Here is a 21,319-nt window from a genome sequence, read left to right as displayed (position 1 = left end):
GTTTCCACAGCAATATCAGCAGGAAAATGCACTATTTCTGTGACAGATTTACCAGCGTTTTTGTTTTTTTGAGATTCTGCAGCAGAAAATCTGCAGCATAGCCTGTGTGTGGGAACATACGCTTAGGCTATATTCACATGCACCATATTTTTTGCAATGGGGAGTTACGTAGTCCATGGGAACATCCATGTGTGCTCCGACTTGCATTGCAGTCGCCAAACATTTCATTCCCTGTCACCTGGTTCTGAACAGCAATAGGGGGTCAATAGACCAGAGGTCAGACCCCCACCAGAAATGTATTGAAAATCATATGGATATGCCATAAATGCCTTCCATAGGGACATCTCGTCAAAGGGGTTTTCCGGAACCAATAAATCCTCTTCTGCCAAACTAAACATGTACAACCAAATATTTTTTCAATGTACTTGCGTTTCATCAGATGTTCGTAGCGTTATATTTCTTCTTTGGTCACGTGACGCCTCGCTAACCCAAAATCCGAACTTCCTGCTCAGCCACGTACATGCTGTAACTTCCGGTTTCCGGCTATCAGAATGTACAGTTACGAAAGGTTTTGGGAGAATCGATTGGAATCGTGGGATTTGTAGTGTTTATTCAGAACAGGAAACACGTTCACAACAAAAGAGCGAGGTAAACAAACTGGATAATACACGCAGCGAGCATATAATGAAGGAAAGAAGCCGTAAAAACACGTGGGGAACATAGTCTGAACATAGGTAACCGATATTAAGCTATATAAAATGACAAAAAATATGTTGGAAAACTCCTCTAAGCTTTAATCCTGCAGATGCCGCTCGGGTGAGCAGATGTACTTACATGGCTGTTATAAAGCTTATATAATTTTATTACATAACTGTGGCTGTGCCAGGGGGGAGAGAGAGAGCGAGAAAAAAAAAAAAAGGTGATAAGATGGCATGGCTTTTACCCCAGGGTTTGCCCACACCTAGCGGGTTTGATGCAGGGAAATCCACAGCGGAAAATTTGCCACTGCGGATCGGCTAAAATAATAAAAAATATATGTATACTCACCTTGCCGATCTTCTGCTGTTCTCATGGTAACGCTAGCCTGGTCCATGTTGGTCTCTATATCCTGGCCTCCAGCCATGGTTGCAGCGATCACGTGTCGACAGATCATTGATGGAGGCCCGGATATAGAGACCGGCGGGGACCAGACTAGCGTTACCAGGGGAGCAGCAGAAGATTACAAATGTGAGTATAATATCTTTTTCTTGATCTGTTTTATTTTTGTTTTACAATTGTCCCCATCTGCGGATCTGCTGTTAATTAGCAGCAATTGGGTCTTGTTGTGTATTTTGACTTGTGTCTTGAACTCAAATGGGGAATATCCGCAACCAATCCATGACAGAAATGGACTTGCTGCAGAGTTAAAAATCCGCACCGCAGGTTAATCTGCGTGGAAAATATCAAATCTCATCCACTGCTGCTACTGGAATATGCTATAGATTTTTCGCCTGCAAATCCGGTCGGAAACTACACAGCATTTCTCCTACGTGTGAACATAGCCTAATAGAGAGCGCTGCAAAGAACGTTTCTGCTGAGCTGTTATGAGCAACGAGGGACACAAGCCCCCCATTTTTGTGATCAGTGGCAGTCCATCACTTGTTATATATACTATGCTATGCTATGAATGTCTTTTTTCGGAATATCCATTTATATTCTGATTTCCCTTGGTGCACATCTCTACAGAGTAAGGCCGGGTTCACACAGCGTAAATACTGTGAATTTTCGGCAACGGATTTAGTTGCGGAAAATCCGCAGCATAATACAGTAGCAGCAGAGTACATGAGATTTGAACAAATCTAATCCACACGCTGCGTAAATGATAAGCGGGAAAACTCAGAAATTGACCTGCAGTGCGTTTTTTTAATCCGCAGCATGTCAATTGTATTTGCGTAATCACTGCTTTTTTGTTGCTGGTTGTACCCAGATCGCAAGATCGCAACTCAAAAAAAAATCAAATCTTATACTTACCCAGAATTCTGTGCTGCTTCATCCAGGCTGGCCTCCTTGGATGACTTTCATTCCAGGTGACCGCTGCAGCCAATCACAGGCTGCAGCAGTCACGTGGGATGAAACGTCATCCCAGGAGGCCAGGCTGCAGGACGACAGAGGGACATGTCGCAGCGATTTCCGCAGAGGAGATTCCGGCAAAAAAATTGCACCACAATTGGTGGTTTTTCCTCTGGAATTCTCTGTGGCGACCAGGGCGCATACGTGTGTCTAAACGTGTACTCACACGGTGCAGTTTTGCTGCGCGGCCGAAAACCACCCCGGAAAACGCATGGGTATTTTTTTTATAAGCTGGTCAGATACAATTCTGAGCCAATAACGCAAGATAAATTTACATGCTGCGAATTTTAAAATACGCAGGTCAATTTACGTGCAGAAAAATTCTGCAACGTGTAGATAAGATTACTTGGTATCTCGTTTACGTTGCTGGTCCTTTATGCTGAGGATTTGTCGCAACAAATAATGCGTAGCAAATCTGCAAGTAATACGCATCCTGGGAATGTAACGAAGGCGCACTCTTGTTTGGGGGTTCACAACGTAATACACGGGACAATTACACGATCTGCATATTCAGAATATCTTTTTAGCAGCATTACGGTAGAGAGTAGAGAACGTCAGTGACTGCTCAAAGGTGACGAGAAGCCGGAGGGAGGCGCCACTGGGTAACTGAGGGCTGTGACTACCTCGTGTGGTGCTGCCGGGAGGAAGTGGCCGCCAGGGGGCGGGGCCATGTTGAGCTGGCGGGACATGGAGTGCGCCGTGTAACGTCGCAGGCGGCTGCGGAGAACCCTCTGTCTGTGAGTACCGGGGTTATAGACGTACATATACTGCCTGCGTGTTCTCATGGGATATACAGCGCGCGCATGGTCCTGGCAAGCGTCATATACGGGACTATAGCTGGCACAAGACGTAAAGATAACCCACCAATCTCAGGAGGGTGCCAATATTTGCTACATTATTGGACCATTCATCTAATAGCCCTATGTACAAAGATGTCGCATAAAATAAGAGCGCATATGCCAGGTCTAACCTGCCTTTTTGTCATAGAAAATGTCGCGTTTTATAAATGTAGCAGTTTGACATTGTCTTGTCCCATCACTATCATTGGAGGTAACTGTTTCTTATGTCCAGGAAATAGTCATCCCCTAAAAATCCCAGGGGCCACAGCTAGGGACCACTATAGTCCTGATACACAGTAGAACTTTTCTAAGGCTACCACCAAAAATTTCAGTATGAAAACCTGTTCTTTTGGGGGGTGATCCTCTCAAAGATGAGGCCAATAGACACCGTGGATATGGGTGGTCTTTTGTATTTGGGTCAGTATATACATCTTGTATTTTCTTTAAGGCTGGGTTCACATGAGCACATTAACGTCTGTAATGGACGGAACGTATTTCGGCCGGAAGTCCCGGACCGAACACACTGCAGGGAGCCGGGCTCCTAGCATCATAGTTATGTACGATGCTAGGAGTCCCTGCCTCGCTGCAGGACAACTGTCCCGTACTGTAATCAAGTTTTCAGTACGGGACAGTAGTTCCACGGAGAGACAGGGACTCCTAGCATCGTACATAACTATGATGCTAGGAGCCCGACTCCCTGTACTGAGTTCGGTCCGGGACTTCCGGCCGAAATACGTCCGTCCATTACGGACGTTAATGTGCTCGTGTGAACCCAGCCTTAGGGTATGTGCACACGCACTAATTACGGACGTAATTCGGGCGTTTTTGCCCCGAATTACGTCCGAAAAATGCGCCTCGATAGCGTTGACAAACATCTGCCCATTGAAAGCAATTGGCTGATGTTTGTCTGTTCACACGAGTCGTATATTTACGCGCCGCTGTCAAATGACGGCGCGTAAATAGACGCCCGCGTCAAAGAAGTGACTTGTCACTTCTTGGGGCGTAATTGGAGCCGTTATTCATTGACTCCACTGAAAATCAGCGCCAATTACGTCCGTAATGGACGCGGATTTCAAGCGCCTGCACATGCCGTTACGGCTGAAATTACGGGGATGTTTCCTCCTGAAAACATCCCCGTAATTTCAGCCGTTACGGACGCTGCCGTGTGAACATACCCTTACTCTGCAGCTATTTTTTCTTCTGTCCATATAGCCGTATGATTTGTGGGACAACAAGTTGTAGTTTTTTACAGTACCATTTATTGTACCGTATAACTAACTTGGAATGTAAGAAAAAAAAACAACTATTTTTTGTGGAGTGGAATGGGTAACTTTTCATTATAAGTGCCGTATCCCCTACATAAGGAGTTCGGCGCAATAATGTAGGTGACAGTAATGCTTTCTATTTAAAAAAAACGATCTATTTTTACCACTTTATTAGTGTTTTTAGATTTATGCTAATGATCCCTATGCATTGTGTAAATGAATGGAGAAGAGTGCATGATGCTGATTGGTCAGCCTCATACACTCCTCTGTACAACGCCCACTTGGGCATTAAGCAACTCATTAGCATAAATCTAATAAAGCTAATAAAGTGGTGAAAATAGTTTTTTTTTAAAATAGCACTGCTGTCACCTACATTATAGCGCCCATCTCCTTATGTAGAAGATAGGCCACTTATAATGTGGTGACAGAGTCTCTTTTAAAATGTTTTGTTGCCATATTCTGAGATTCTTTTCCGTCTACATAGTGATCTGAGGGCTTATGTTTTGCAGGATGAGCTGTAGATTTGGGGCATGTGCGACTTTTTGATCACTTTTTATTCCATTTTTTGTGGTAGGTGAAGTGAATAAAAAAACAGCAATTCTGGCGGTTTTCTTTTTTTCTTTTACAGCTTTCAACGGGCAGATTGAGTGTCATATTGTATTGTGGACTTTTATGGATGCAGCTATACCAATTTAGTTTTTTTTAATATATTTTAAGGGAATGAAGTTTTTGTTTTGTGTAAAAAATGTGATACTTTTTTATATTAGTTTCCTTAGAGGACATTACATTGCGCAAATTATCCAATGATAGCTTATTAGTGTAAGGGTATGTCCACACAGCAACGCCAATTACGTCTGAAATTACTGAGCTGTTTTCAGGCGAAAACTGCTCCTGAATTTCAGACGTTTTTACAAGTGCACGCGTTTTTCGCGGCGTCCATTACGGACGTAATTGGAGCTATTTTTCAATGGAGTCAATGAAAAACTGCTCCAATTACGTCCCAAGAAGTGACATACACTTCTTTGAGGCGGGCGTCTTTTTAATCGCCGCCTTTTGACAGCGGCGCGTAAAAAAAAAAAGCCTGTCTGCACAGAACACTGTAAGACCCATTGAATTCAATGGGCAGATGCTTACAGATGGTTTGGAGCCGTTTTTTCGGCCGTAATTCGAGACATAAAACGCCTGAATTACGTCCGTAAATAGGGCGTGTGAACATACCCTAATACTTAATATACATGTGTTTTTTTGCCTCTGCCAGGGCTTAATGGGAGCATAAAAATGGCATACCTGCCGTGACATCCATCGGCACCGTGCATTCTTGTTGGGGGCCGATGGACTGACGTAGGGGGCCGCCTTGTGTAAAGGCTTAGGTGCTGCGGTCGCTATGGACTACAGCATTTAAGTGGTTAAATTGACGGAATCAGAGTTATCTCGGCTATTTAAGTGCGGTGTTGGCTGTAACCTACAGCCAACACCCGCTAAGTATGTAACGTGCTCAGCCCGTGAGCCCGCTCCATAATTCCCCTTGCCGGCTATGACGTAACTGTACGTCAAGTGTCGGAGAGGCGTTAAATGGGTTTTCTGAGACTTAAAAAAAAAAACTAGCAAAGAGCAGGAAACTGAATAAAAAACAAAACATTACTCGTTCAATCCTTCGCCGCTCTGGTCGTCCTCGTCGGTTCCTGTTGACTGCCCTGAAGTGACGACCGTTGTTGCATGTGACTGCTACAGCCAATCGCTGGCCTAAGCTGTGATGCTAGCGAGAACGGCACGTTACTGCTAAGGCCAGTAATTGGCTGCAGTGGTCACCTGCAAGAACAGCACTTCTTTGCGCAGGGTAGTCCACAGGAACCAGCGGGGACCACCAGATCGGCGGCACTGGAGTGGCAGAGGATTGCACATGTGAGTATTCTTTATCTTTTTTTTTTATCCACTTTGCTGTGGCCGAGATGTATTTATTTTTATTTTTTTTTTTTTAGTCTTCGTTCACATCTGCATAGTCGTTCCGTCAGACTTTTCAGTCAGGGGAAGCCTTAGCTTTCCGTTAGCATTACCATTGATTTCAATGGTAACGCTTCCGTTGCTAATGGTTTCTGTTTGTCTACGTTCTGTAATCAATAGCATAGTCAAATGCAGTAATTGATTCCGTCAAAACTAAAGCCTTACGGAATGGAGACAAACGGTAATGCTAACGGAAAGCTATGGTTTCCGTTCGTGGGTTCCCTTGATGGAAAGGTCTGATGGAACCCCGACGCAGATATGAACGAAGCCATAATGGCGGCCTTTTGGCCTCCTACACACGAACGTGTTTTTGCGTTCGCAATTCACCTGCAAATCTGTGGATGAATTGCGGACCCATTCATTGCTATGGAACCATGCACACTACCGTGGTTTTCACAGTTCCTTCCAGGACCGCAAATATGAGCCGCAGAAACTCAGGGCATGTCTTTTTACGGCCCGCAAATTCTCTACGGACTTGCCCATAGAAGTCAATGGGCGTGTGGAAACTGCAGATACACCTCTGTGTGACATACGTAATTTGCGGAAGTGTTGCTAAGCGACGACAGGAAGTCTGCATCATTGTTTTCCTTGCATTTTTTATATGATATGCATTTTACGGATGACACACGGATGTACCATGAGAATTTGCGGACCAGAAAAACACTACAGTCGTGTGCATGGGGCCTAAGGCCCCATTCACACGACCATGTTTGCTCCGTGATATACAGTCCGCATGTTGGCCGCATGTCCCGGACCGAACACAGTGCAGGGAGCCGGGCTCCTAGCATCATACTTATCTATGATGCTAATTGTCACTGCCTCGCTGCGGGACAACTATCCCGTACTGTAATCATGTTTTCAGTACGGGACTGTAGTTCCGCGGAGAGGCAGTGACAATACGCGTAATAGATAACTATGATGCTAGGAACCCGGCTCCCTGCACTGTGTTCGGTCCGGGACATGCGGACCGTGTATCACAGACCGAACGCGGTCATGTGCATGGGGACTTGGAGATACATATTATGTATTGTATAACCTTTTGTTTTGAGGTGTAGAAAAAAAAAACAGCCATTGTTTTCTGTTAATAGCCCAGACTCGTTAACCCCTTTGCCGCTGCGACATACACGTGCAATTTTGAAATGCGTTAAATATTGATCACATATGTCATGCAGACTTTGAAAAATGCAAAGCAGAGCCAAAAGGGCTACTGATCACCGGGGGTCATGTTAGTTAGACTCCCGCAGATCAGACATTGATGGCATATACTAGTAAGAAACCATTTTTTGGGGCACTGCATCTGAGGAGTTGTGGGCCATTTTTGCCGTGGGTGTTTAGGCACGATCCAAGTGGTTACTGTTCCCGGCTGCAGCTAGGGGTGGAAGGGTAATGTTGGCGTATTTTAGTTTGTGCACATGAGCGATATCAATAAGGATCTGCTATCGATAATCTTATTGATTATTCAGAATCGGTTCATATTCTTTTGTAATAGAAACTCAATCTCAGAACGGAATTGTGTTTGTTTGCAGTTGTTATGTTGAAGTGAATCATGAGCGCATTAGAGCATTCTCCGTATCCGGAGGAGAAACTTCAGAGCCTGGAGAAGCTCGCCCTCTGCAGAGAATCGCAGTTATCAACGTTGCTTGCAATATTTGGAGAGGTATTACTAGTTAATTATTTCTGTTTTAATCTTTAATATAATCTTTGATCCCGAAGGCCTTGTTCACATCTGTGTTGGGGTCCCGTTCTAACATTCTGTCAGAGCTTTCCGTCAGAGCGGGACCCTGAGCAGACACAAACTGACACAGACGGAAACCAGACGTATCCGTCACCATTGATTTAAATGGTGACGGATCCGGCTACGCTATTGCTTCCGGCAAAACGACGGGTCCGGTACACAACAGAGACAAACGGAAACCATGGGCACCGGATCCGTCACCATTGAAATCAATGGTGATGGAAACGGAAACCTCTGATTTCAGTCTGTCAGTTTGTCTGTTCAGGGTCCCGTTCTGACAGAAATCTCAGACGGAACGTCAGAGCGGGACCCCAACGTAGATGTGAACGAGGCCTTAGTCAGTTCTGCATGGAAATCTCACTGATGCAGACTTTCTAGTGAGCTGGGAGTAGAATATGCTGCTACCCTTGATGATCAGATTAAAATTAAACATATGATATCCTTTTGCGAGAGATTCCACAAGGTCTTCAATACATTTACTTTTGATCGTCTTACTATGAAGTTGAATTGCTATAAAAGCTATGGACACATTTTACATGGGAAAAAAATATTTTTACATATGTTAATGGTTACTTCGAGTTGCACTAAGTTTCAGGCTGCAATCTTCATTACCCCCCCTTGATTTTCAGACCCCTGCTATTCAGTTTGCAACCTACTCCTAGTTTTGAACGTTTCTCATGTAAGCGTGTCCCTCCCAGTAATATATGCTGGATGTGAGTTCAGAATGCTGCTGTCTTTAGGCACAGCTTCATCCCTGTACTGCTTTCCACTTCTTTCAGCCCATGAGGGATCTCTTCTCCCTTGTGCTGACTAGGGATGCACGATGCATCGAAACTTCGATACTGTTTCGATACTCTGCATCCCCAAACGGTTCGATACCGTTATTTCATGTATTTCGATACTTGCAGTTTGGCCACGCAGCTCAGTATAGTAACACGTGAATATATGAGAGCGGGGCTGCGGCCGTGTAATAGTCATTGCTGCGCTCCTGAGTCCCGATAAGTGCGCGAGGTCAGGATGATGCGATGCGGCCGGCGCTGCACTAATGAGTGGCGGCACTGAAGACAGAACATGGCGGACGCACTACAAAACATCCCCATGTTCTGTCTTCAGTGCCTGAACCGCCGCTCATTACCGCATCTCCTCATGCTGACCGCGCACGCACTTACTGTCAGGAGTGGGGCAATGGCTGTATTACAGAGCCGCAGCCCCGCTGGCGGAGATCAGAGAAAACTCTCAACTCCGCCGTTAATGCTGCGATCACAGCGGACTGCATCATTCAGGGGAAAATGAGAAGGGGGGATGCCCCTTGGATCACGTCACAGGGAATTCCTGTGACGCGATTGAGGGACATACCATATATGGGCAGACGGCCCAGGGTCTATTGAAAGACCCCAGGACTGTCCTACCATATTTCATGTTGTTAGGGCATACTTAGGTATGTCCTAACAGCTGCCTGTGTACTATACGTACACAGGATAATGTACTGGCATATAGATATATACCAGTACATTAGAGTTTAAAAAAATAAAGTAAAAACAAAGTAATGTTAAATTAAAAAAAGTACACATACACCTTTTTTACAATAAACATTAAAATAAGTCTCAATACATAAAACATACACATATTCAGTATTAACGCGGCCGTAATAACCTGCACCACAATTTTTTGCATCATTTATGATTTGTGCGCTGTAAAAAAATAAAATAAAAACTGCTTTCTTTCACTTATTAATGTGAGGCACGAGGGGTGATGAATTTAACCTCCATGTGCCTCACATTAATAGTAATTAACCCCATCATGTACCTCACATAAACCCATTATGACTGAGAAACATGATGGGGTTAATTACTATTAATGTGAGGCACATGGAGGTTAAATTCAGCATCACACCACGCGCCACATCAGAAAATGGAAGAACTTTTTTTATTTTATTATTACTGTTGGCAAAGTATCGAATTGGTATCGAAGTCGCAATACTAAACGAAGTATCGGTATCGAAGTCCAAATTCTGGTATCGTGACAACCCTAGTGCTGACAGACACTGATGCTGAGGAGTGAGATCCCCCCCCCCTCTGCAATGTCTGCCATGGGTAATGCAGGCTGTGACCTCTTATTCCTCCCTATGCTCACTGCTGTGTGTGCTCTCCTCCCTAGCTTCACTATGATCTGCTCTCTCTGAAAACATGGATGCTATCCCCCGCTCCACACTGAAAAAATTCAGTGCAACTGTGTACATAACCTTTAGGGTCAGTTCACATGGAGTTTTTGAGCGCTGATTTTGACGCGGTAACCGCGCCGGAATCTACGCCAAAAAACAGCCCAAAATCGTTTCCCATTTAGTTCAATGGGAGGCAGAGGCATTTTTCCCGGGTGGCTTTTGGCGGCATATAAACAAGAGGAAAAAATGTAGGAGGGAACCTCCAGCTCACCTTAGGGCAGAAAATGTTTAATGCCTGTTGCGCCAGGATCCTCGTGTCGGCACACGTCGGTAGAGACACAGCAAACAATGGGTGTGATCCAGCGCAGGAGAAAAATCAATCAAAATTCCGGATGAATTAAAATGGAAACTAGTTCCGATTTTAGTGAATATGGAATAAAAAACAGGGAGAGCTTACTCCCACAGAGGAAAGGTGGATATATGAAAAGAAGATAGGTGTGTGAAGCCTACGCGTTTCAGACGATCTCCTCGTCCTTAGTCATGGCTGAAAAATAAATGATCTGACTGTTGGGGTGAGGGCTTATATCCGGTTTAGTACAGGTGTGTTGGATTGCGGTTCAGGAGACTAGCGATGGAACGCAAACATATGACTGGTCCCGCGTCGTATCTCATCATCCGTCTGACCCGGACATTTGAGAATCACTGCGCGCGGACCCGCGATGTATTCGTGGTAAGTATGTATATAACCATCTGGTATATTTGTTAATGCCGATTTAGCTGCGTCCTTAATAATCTTTACATGTCAGAATGAATTCAACACTTATTTCATGAGAACAAAAATTGTTGATAAGTTTAATTAAAACCGGATATAAGCTCTAGATGAAAAACGCCCCACTGATCAGAAAACAGTTTGGTGTAGAAAAAGTAGTGTGAATGCACTCTAAGTGCAGAATGTCTAAAAAAGATAAAATGTGACTGACATTGACTTATATGTCTACATGCAGTGAGCTAATGTTTGTACATCAAAATAGTATAATGTACGGAGACGACTTGACAATTTAAGGATGTTAGTGTGCTACATACTGTACGATGGAATTATGGAGTCAAAACCACAAATGGCTGTGACAGCCTTATATCAGCAAACACTGGCTAAATAATATGGTAGGACGAATTTCATGACATTTCTTATCCTTTATCCCTATAAAACTTTTATTGAAATGTTGGATAGTTTGAAAAACCTTTTCTTAAATATTAGTGAGTATTTGAGGGAAAAATCTATCACCTATGAAAATGTGTTTATAATTATGTACTTGTCAATTTAGAGGTTTGATATTCAAGGGTAAATTCTACTCCGCTATTAATTTAGTATTTCTCTAAAACAAAGAGATATCCATATTGACAATATTATATAAAGCTGACGTGGAATAAGATGTCCCTTCCAGTCCTTCCGGTGTTGTCGGTCCAATCTCAATACATGTAAAGTTTTAGTAGAATATTCGAATTTAGAAGTCCACAACTATCAAACTGTTGAAACCTCATCCAAAAAATTTTGCAACATCTTGGGTAACACATTAAAATTTGTTCTGTTATTTTTCCTCTTCTATATACGGATTAAATTAAGGACTGGAAGGGACATCTTATTCCACGTCAGCTTTATATAATATTGTCAATATGGATATCTCTTTGTTTTAGAGAAATACTAAATTAATAGCGGAGTAGAATTTACCCTTGAATATCAAACCTCTAAATTGACAAGTACATAATTATAAACACATTTTCATAGGTGATAGATTTTTCCCTCAAATACTCACTAATATTTAAGAAAAGGTTTTTCAAACTATCCAACATTTCAATAAAAGTTTTATAGGGATAAAGGATAAGAAATGTCATGAAATTCGTCCTACCATATTATTTAGCCAGTGTTTGCTGATATAAGGCTGTCACAGCCATTTGTGGTTTTGACTCCATAATTCCATCGTACAGTATGTAGCACACTAACATCCTTAAATTGTCAAGTCGTCTCCGTACATTATACTATTTTGATGTACAAACATTAGCTCACTGCATGTAGACATATAAGTCAATGTCAGTCACATTTTATCTTTTTTAGACATTCTGCACTTAGAGTGCATTCACACTACTTTTTCTACACCAAACTGTTTTCTGATCAGTGGGGCGTTTTTCATCTAGAGCTTATATCCGGTTTTAATTAAACTTATCAACAATTTTTGTTCTCATGAAATAAGTGTTGAATTCATTCTGACATGTAAAGATTATTAAGGACGCAGCTAAATCGGCATTAACAAATATACCAGATGGTTATATACATACTTACCACGAATACATCGCGGGTCCGCGCGCAGTGATTCTCAAATGTCCGGGTCAGACGGATGATGAGATACGACGCGGGACCAGTCATATGTTTGCGTTCCATCGCTAGTCTCCTGAACCGCAATCCAACACACCTGTACTAAACCGGATATAAGCCCTCACCCCAACAGTCAGATCATTTATTTTTCAGCCATGACTAAGGACGACGAGGAGATCGTCTGAAACGCGTAGGCTTCACACACCTATCTTCTTTTCATATATCCACCTTTCCTCTGTGGGAGTAAGCTCTCCCTGTTTTTTATTCCATATTCAATAAAATCGGAACTAGTTTCCATTTTAATTCATCCGGAATTTTGATTGATTTTTCTCCTGCGCTGGATCACACCCATTGTTTGCTGTGGGCATATAAACAAGTTGCATATTCTTTCTTTTTGTGGATTTCACCTCTGACTTCCCATTGAAATCAATGGTAGTCAGAAAAAAAGACCTGCAACGCTAGTTTTTGAGCATTTTTTCGTGGTGTTTTTTTGCCTCCGGTTCATGCATTAGGTTCAATGGTCTCGGGCAAAAAGCGCAGGCAGTTCAAAATCTGAAGGTACTCTGAGGCAGATTTTTTTTTTTTGCTTGCATAAAACTCTGTGAGAACTAGGCCTTAAAAGGAATGTGTTATCAGAAAATTACGTTATTTAAATCCGGTTTCTATTATAAATACATTTCATTAAAAAATATTTTTTGTGTGACTAGCCAAATAAAATCTTGAAATATTTCAGTTTTCACACTGGCCACTAGAGCAGTCACAATAAGCTGATGTTTCCTGTTCTCTGTAGCTCATGTCAGTTTTTCTGTATGTACAGGATAAAGAGAATCATTTCATTATCATTAGAAGGTGGACAAACTAACTTATTGTATACCTGGTGGCCAAGATAAGGTAGCAATACTATAAATTATATACTCCGATAAGACTCTCTATGCAGCTTCCCTGGTCTCTGTGGGAGTTATACTACATTACTTCTTCGAGACTAATAATATGACAATTTTCTGTCGATTGACTCCCATTCATTTCCGCACACACCCCCTGCTGCATTGTACACCGTTCAGCCATTACATTAAAACCCCTGACAGGTGAAGTAAGTAACATTGTTTATCTTGGTACAATGGCACCTGTAAAGGGGTGAGATTTATTAAGCAGGAATGTAGAACAGTCCGTTCTTGAAGTTGATGTGTTTGAACCAGGAAAAAGGAAGTGTAAGGATCTGAGTGACTTCGACAAGGGCCAAATTAGATGACTGGATCAGGGCATTTCCAAAATAACAGGTCTTGTGGGTTGTTCTAGGTATGCAGTGGTTAGTACCTACCAAAAGTGGACAAAGAAAGGACAACCAGTGAATCGGCAACAGGCTCATTGGCGCTCAAGGCTCATTGCTGTATGTGGGAAGCAAAGGTTAGTCCTCTGGTGCCATCCCACAGAAGAGCTACTGCAGCACAAATTGCTGAAAGTGTTACTGCTGGCTGTGATAGAAAGGTGTCAAAACACACAGTGCATGACAGCTTGCTGCATGTGGGGCTGTGTAACCGCAGACTGGTCGCAGTGCCCATTCTGAACCCTGTCCATCGCCAAAGGCGCCTACAAACGGCACGTGAGCATTAGACACTGAACTATGGAAGAAGGTGGCCTGGTCTGATGAATTACGTTTTCTTTTACATCATGTGGACGGTGGGGTGCGTGTGCGTCACTTACCTGGGGAAGAGAGTGCATCGTGGTGCCATATGGGAAGAAGGCAAGCCGGAGGAGACAGTCTGATGCTCTGGGAAGCCTTGGGTCCTGGTATTCATGTGGATGTTACTTTGACATGTACCACCTACCTAAACATTGGTGCACATCAAGTACACCCCTTCATGGCAACAGTTTTCTCTAATGTTAGTGGCCTCTTTTAGCATGATAATGTGCCCTGCCATGCTGAAAAAATAGTTCAGGAATGTTTTGAGGAACATGACAAAAGAGTTCAAGGTGTTGACTTGACCTCTAAATTCCCCAAGTATCAAGCCAATCGAGAATTTGTGGGATGTGATAGAAAAACACGTCTGGTCCATGGAGGCTCCACCTCGCAACTTGCAGAATGTAAAGGATCTGTTGCTAATGTCTTGGTACAGGATAAAGGACACTTTCAGAAGTCTTGTGGTGTCCATGCCTCTGTGTCGGAGCTGTTTTGGTGGCACAAGGGGGAACTACACAATATTAGGCAGGTGGTTTCAATGTTATTGCTGATCGGTGTATATAGGGACAATAAAGGAAGGAAGAGTGAATCTCCAATATGGCAGCCTCCAGGAAAGTTTATAAATAAAAATTTTAATAGTTTAAGGCGGGATTCACACGACCGGCTCGCGTCCGAGCCCGAGTGCCGGCCGGTAAAATCGGCCATTCTGCCCGGCCGGTTTGCATAAAGTTATGCATCCGTGCCGGGCCGGGCAAATCTGGACAGTGACATCAGCGGCAACTCCTGAAGGGGAATCCCCATGTGTTCGGGGATTCCGCTTCAGGAGTTTCCCCTGATGTCACTGCCCAGATATGGACAGAGACATCAAGCGCTCTGTCCAGGAGCGGAATCCCCGGACACACGGGGATTCCGCTCCTTCAAGGAGCTAAAGTGCGGCTCTGCTATAGTGGCGTCGCTACAGTAGTAGCAGCCGCAGCAGCTGCTGCTGCAGCTGCTAGCGGCGCCATCAAAGGTGTCGCCGAGCCAGGGTGCTTTTAAAACAAGCAGGAGAAGGGAGCCAGCGCAGCGCTCCCTCCACCTGCTGTACACCCCGGCCCTGCCACACAGTGTACAGCGATGGCATTCGTCAGAATGGCATCAACTCCTCCTCCTCACATGCACTCTGCGCTGTGAGGAGGAGGAGATAGAGCGGAAAACCCGGCCGTCACTCGGGACACATCCCGATGATGGCCGTGTATTACCAGGCCCCATAGACTTCTATGGGAGCCGGGCGGCCGGGTACCCGGGCGAAAATAGAGCATGTCCTATTTTTTGACGGGCGGCTTTCCCGGCCGTCAAAAAATCGGTTGTGTGAATAGCCCCATTAGGGGTCTATTATTCCTAATGCAGCCGGGTGCTGGCCGATTTATGAACGACCGGCGCCCGGCCGGGAAACCCTGCCGTGTGAATGAGGCCTTACCATTTAGTACTTCTAAATATTGAAACCTAAAATTAAATACATCACATAGATTCAAATAATACACAAACTCCTCTTGAGAGAATCCACGAGGTCATCCTCATGTACTTTTGAGCCCCTTATGATCTTGAATTGTGATGTTCTTTCTTTCAGCGTTCACATTTAAGCTTTCCATCCACTTTCATTTATGGGCACACTGGCACTGGAAAGACGTACATCCTGCAGACCGTGCTGAGTACACTTGAGGTAAGGCTAAATCTGAAGCCCATTTTTTATTTTTCATCGAAGTGCATTTGTCATGAGTTAAGGGCTATTTATGTCCACCGCCACAGCCCATTTTTATTTTAAATGATTGCTCTAATGCATCTAATATCAAAAATAAAGCAACATTACACTCTTGATGAAAAATTTCCTATACTCCTGTTTCTACAGCGCACATACAGATCTACGCATCTCCTAGAAGAAACAAATCCTGTATAGTCTGATTCTGCAGGCATAAATTGCTTAAAAAAAGTGGTGAACTTAATGTGCCAAATTTATTATGTGTTTTTAAGTTGCTTTATGCACCTTCTTAGACAGTTTTAAAAATGGGCCTAGTTCGAGACTGTCACCACATTATAAGTGGCCTATCTCATACATAAGGAGATGGGCGCTATAATGTAGGTGACAGCAGTGCTTTTTATTTAGAAAAACGATCTATTTTTACCACGTTAGAAGCGATTTTAGCTTTATGCTAGTGACTTTCTTAATGCCCAACTGGGCGTGTTTTTACTTTAGACCAAACAAGAAACACCAGCGGGCACCGTATATATATTGCCGCATACCCTAAAAGCTGAAGTAAATAGGGACAAAGAACACACATGCGGGTATGTATATGGCAAAAGTCTATAGACACTGAAAAATGTAGTAAAACATATAAATGTATTAAATACAATCACTCCACAAACACATGATAAAATCAAGAGCAGAAGGCTGCTATAACTGGTCTAGTTGAGGGATGCCGCCCTAATAAGCAGCCCAATACAATCAGCCTCAGAAAAAGACCTACCTAGATACCTCTCAAACAATGACAATATTGGAAAAAAGAACACTGGTAAGAAGAATGTTGTATCAAACCATGAAAGTGAACATGTCCTAAAAGCATAATCGTATGTCCACAGAGAGGTAATAGAGGTAAAAAGCGCCCCACGCGCATTGCCACAACGTGGCTTCCTCAGGGGTACAGTTATAGTGAAGAGCAGAGTCTTATATAGAAACTATTAGGCCTCATGCACACGACCGTAGCCATGTGCACGGCCGTGATTTTCGGGTCGGCCGGCTGCGGACTGTCAGCCGCAGGCCGCCCGCACATGCACATGGCCGCGGCCATTGTTTTCAATGAGCCCGGACCGCAGAACCGGGCCGTAATAAGACATGCCCGTTCTTTCTGCGGTCCGGGCTCCCGGGCCGTGCACGGACCGCAAAAACTACGGTCGTGTGCACGGCCCTATAGAAAAGAATGGGGCCGCAATTCTCCCGTGGATTTTCGGGGGAATTGCGGCCGCAAAAACACGGTCGTGTGCATGAGGCCTTAGAGTACTAATTAAACATAGGTGTGTGTGCTAAGTAGCAATCACTTACCTCTCCCTCCCTGCCCCGTTAGTCAAGTCGGTCTGGATATTAGCACCCAAATGAACGCTATACGCATGCGCCAGTGTCCAGCACCGTGCTGTATGTCGAGAGGCCCCGCGCATATTCAATGCAGAATAAGTGTCCTTCATCTCAGCAGAGGAAATGCGCATAAATGACAGGTTACAGCGAGATTACGCTTTGCTCTGCTGTAAGTCCCACAGAAACATTACCGAAGTGTCGGGATTGTGAATAGACATCCCGTCCTGGCTGGAAGGAATGTCTATTCACTGTCTAAACACTTCAGTAACGTTAATGTGTCAGTATAAGACCACATACTGATCAAGCAGGATCTCTATGCGCTGACTAAATGAATGGCGAGAAGTGTATAACGCTGATTGGTCAGTGTCATACACTCCTCTCTGTACAACACCCACTTGGTCTAAAGTAAAAACACGCCCAGTTGGGCATTAAGAAAGTCATTCGCATAAAGCTAAAATCGCTCCTAACGTGGTAAAAATAAATTGTTTTTCTAAATAAAAAACACTGCTGTCATTATAGCGCCGATCTCCTTATGTAGGAGATAGGGCACTTATAATGTCAATCTCTTTAAGAGGAGCTGTAACATTAAGGGCATGTTCACACGCACTAATTACGGACGTAATTCGGGCGTTTTTGCCCCGAATTACGTCCGAAAATAGCGCCTCAATAGCGCTGACAAACATCTGCCCATTGAAAGCAATTGTCTGTTCACACGAGGCGTAATTTACGCGCCGCTGTCAAATGACGGCGCGTAAATAGACGCCCGCGTCAAAGAAGTGACCTTGTCACTTCTTTGGCCGTAATTGGAGCCGTTATTCATTGACTCCAATGAATAGCAGCGCCAATTACGTCCGTAATGGATGCGGCGTTCAAGCGCCTGCACATGCCGTTACGGCTGAAATTACGGGGATGTTTTCAGGCTGAAACATCCCCGTAATTTCAGCCGTTACGGACGCCCTCGTGTGAACATACCCTTAGTGTGTGTCATTTTTTTTTTTAAAGCGAAACTTTCACCTCCCCAAACATGTGCAGCATGTTATAGGAAAGGCTTCACAAACCCTGTCTCACGTAAAATAATTTTTCTAACTCCCTCCGTTATTTACATATCGGTGCCGTTATATTTGGCGCCCGATATGTAAATAAGCCCCCGAACTGTCAATGGGGCGTTTCTAACTAACAGGCAAGGGGGCATGATCAGTGGCGTAGCTGTAGGGGTCACAGCGGTAGCAATTGCGACCGGTCCCTGAAGCCAGGGGGCCCGCGGCCCCTCCCGCACCACATCAATAAAAAGTTACTACAGTAACTCGGGCCGCAGACCCCTGTTACTATAGTAACTAACAGTACTTACCTTCCTGGTTCCGGAGCGCAGCGGAGTTCCTGACGTCACCACACTGTGCGCAGAGCATGACGTCACAACTCTGCGCCACGCACAACATCGTGAGCCTGGATAGAGTCAGGACAGAACTTTTGCCGCGGCTGAAGAGGAGGGTAAGATTAATATCCCTGTCTGCTGAAGCTGATTGGCTGGCTCCCGGGAGTCGGACCCCGCCAATAAGCTGTTTTGAAGGGGCCGCAGCACTCTTACGAGAGCTGCTTCCCCTTCATTCCGGTCACTTGCTCACACTGTGAATCCGTCTCGGCGATTCACAGTGTGAGCGAGTAAGGGAAATGAAGGGGAAGCAGCTCTCGTACGAGTGCTGCAGCCCCTTCAAAACAGCTGATTGGCCGGCTCCCGGGAGAAGGACCCTGACACATCAGCTATTGAGAGCCTATCCTGGGGATAGGCCACCAATGTTTAGGGACTGGGCAACCCCTTTAAGCCTATGATGTAGCAGTCTTAGAGGGCCCATGACAGGATCACAGATTGTGTGATGCTGTCTGCTGGGCCCTGTATCTAAGCCAATCACATAGTAGGCTTAAATACATGGCCCATGTGTGATCCTGTCTGATGGGCCCTGTATTTAAGCCTACCACACGGTAGGTTTAGATACAGGGCCCCAGCACACAGTAATCTTATACTGTATAAGATTACTGTCGTCTGGACCCTGTATCTAAGCCTACCTTGTGGTAGGCTTAGATACAGTATCATACATGGGCCCTGTATCTAAGCCTAACACGTGTTACTGATAGTTTTTTGTGTGTTTTCTTACAGGTTCGGTCGTTGGACTACGTCGAATTCCAGGACTACTTCAATGACTGCTTTTTTTGTTATTAATAAAATGGTTGAGGGTTGTGTGGGTTTTTTTTATTTCAATAAAATATTGTTTCTATGTCTTTGTGTTTTTTGTTTTTTTTTTTTTAAACTATGTTACTACCGCCTTAGTAATGGCCGCCGGCTGATTGACAGCATCCATTACTAAAGTGGGGCTTAGTGTTAGCTGGTGCAGAGGCTAACACTAACCCACTTTACTAGCCCAGTACCCACCGCCACCAGGGGTGCTGGGAAGAGCCGGGTACGATCCAGTACTTGACCATCTGTAGTGATGGTCGGGCAATGGGGAGGCCGCAGGCTAGTATAATCAGGCTGGGAAAGGCCAGAAACACTGGCCATTCCCATCCTGGTAATGCTGCCTGCTGCTGCGGTGTTGTATCTGGCTGGTTATGAAAAATGGGGGGGACCTCACGTCCAATTAAAAAAATAATTGGAGAGAACGATGTGGGGTCCCCCCCCCAATTTTCATAACCAGCCAGATACAACACAGCAGCAGCAGCAGGCAGTATTACCAGGGTAGAAAGGGCCACTGTTTTTGGCCTTCCCCAGCCTAATACTACCAGCCTGTGGCTGCCCCGGTGCTTGACGGTCACTACAGATGGTCGGGTACTGGTTCGTACCCGGCTCTTCCCAGTACCCCTGGTGGCGGTGGTTACCGGGGTAATAATGGGGGTTAGTGTTAGCCTCTACACCTGCTAACTTTAAGCCCCGCCTTAGTAATGGAGGTTGTCAATCAGCCAGCGGCCACTACTATGGCGGTAATAAAGTTTAAAAAAATACAAGAACATAGAAAAAATATTTTATTGAAATAAAAAAAACAACCCCCATTAACCATTTTTTTGAGAATAAAAAAACGCTGTCATTGAAGTCGTCCTTGAATCCGAAGTAGTCCAACAACCGAACTTGTAAAAAAACACAAACACACAAAAATAATTAGTAACGCATAAAGAAGCAAAATTATTATTCTTACCTTTCCTGGGTCCAGCGCTGGAGCCACAATGTCAGCGAGCTGAGCCCTACATCTAATCCTATCATGTGTGATACTGTCTGCTGAACCACTGTATCTAATCCTATCCATAGTTTATAGGGTCGTAGTGCTATAGATATGCTATGCTGTCTCCTATATACACACATGTATTGGGGCTATTTCCCCTGACATTTTAAATCTTTAGTGACGCACCTGGCTGCTAGTGCTGCATTGTTAGGTCACTTAGAAGACCCAGCGATGCAGCTGAAAGCTGCGGACCATCGGCCATGAGAAGTTTATGTGTGGGGGGGGGGGGGGGGGTGATATGGTCCAATAAGAACTTTTGCATCTGGGCCCATGAGCCTTTAGCTACGCCCCTGGGCTTGATGTTTTCTCTCTAACTGTTGGGTGTATTAAAAACGTATTAAACAATAACTACCAAGTCCTGATTCAGTTGTGAACCCTCTATGACTCAGTATATTCTAAAAGATATCAATCCGGAATCAGCATTTAAACATGGGCATAACAGTAGTTTTGACCCTAAAACACACTAGAGTCCGCGATAACCGCACCAGAAACTCCTAATGCTAAGGTATACAACAATGCCAATGTTCCCTATGCTAAAATTCCTCATTACACCCGACCCTATGCGTTTCTATACTTATCATCAGGGGTCTGTAGCTTGGTCACTCTGGCCAGGATGGCAGCGATATTAGTTCAACAGCAGATATTCTGCTGTACACCACGGAAGCATGCTCGCATAGATGTCAGCGGCATTTTTTTCACAGTGGTGAGTGTACCCCTGTTTTTAGAGAGTTATAAAATAAAGTTATATTTTACTCATATATCACTTCAGTGAACTACTAATTTTCCTATAT

General features: G+C 44.3%; 1 protein-coding gene across 3 annotated transcripts in view; it reads left to right on the top strand.

Annotated features, from left to right (window-relative positions):
• The first annotated feature begins 2,759 nt into the window (after positions 1 to 2,759).
• Positions 2,760 to 21,319, top strand: part of ORC5 (origin recognition complex subunit 5) — a 69,528-nt gene continuing 50,968 nt past the window's right edge. For all 3 annotated transcript variants that reach the window (XM_075828290.1, XM_075828289.1, XM_075828287.1), the window contains exons 1-3: positions 2,760 to 2,846; positions 7,741 to 7,871; positions 15,766 to 15,858. In XM_075828290.1, the coding sequence (XP_075684405.1) occupies positions 7,761 to 7,871; positions 15,766 to 15,858 (204 nt within the window). In that variant the 5' untranslated portion in view covers positions 2,760 to 2,846; positions 7,741 to 7,760. The remainder of the gene's footprint in view (positions 2,847 to 7,740; positions 7,872 to 15,765; positions 15,859 to 21,319) is intronic.

This window comes from Rhinoderma darwinii, chromosome 5 (assembly GCF_050947455.1).
Source record: "Rhinoderma darwinii isolate aRhiDar2 chromosome 5, aRhiDar2.hap1, whole genome shotgun sequence".
NCBI classification, from domain to species: domain Eukaryota; kingdom Metazoa; phylum Chordata; class Amphibia; order Anura; family Rhinodermatidae; genus Rhinoderma; species Rhinoderma darwinii.
The sequence above is the reverse complement of the archived record's forward strand: the minus strand, read 5'-3'. Positions and strand labels throughout refer to the sequence as shown.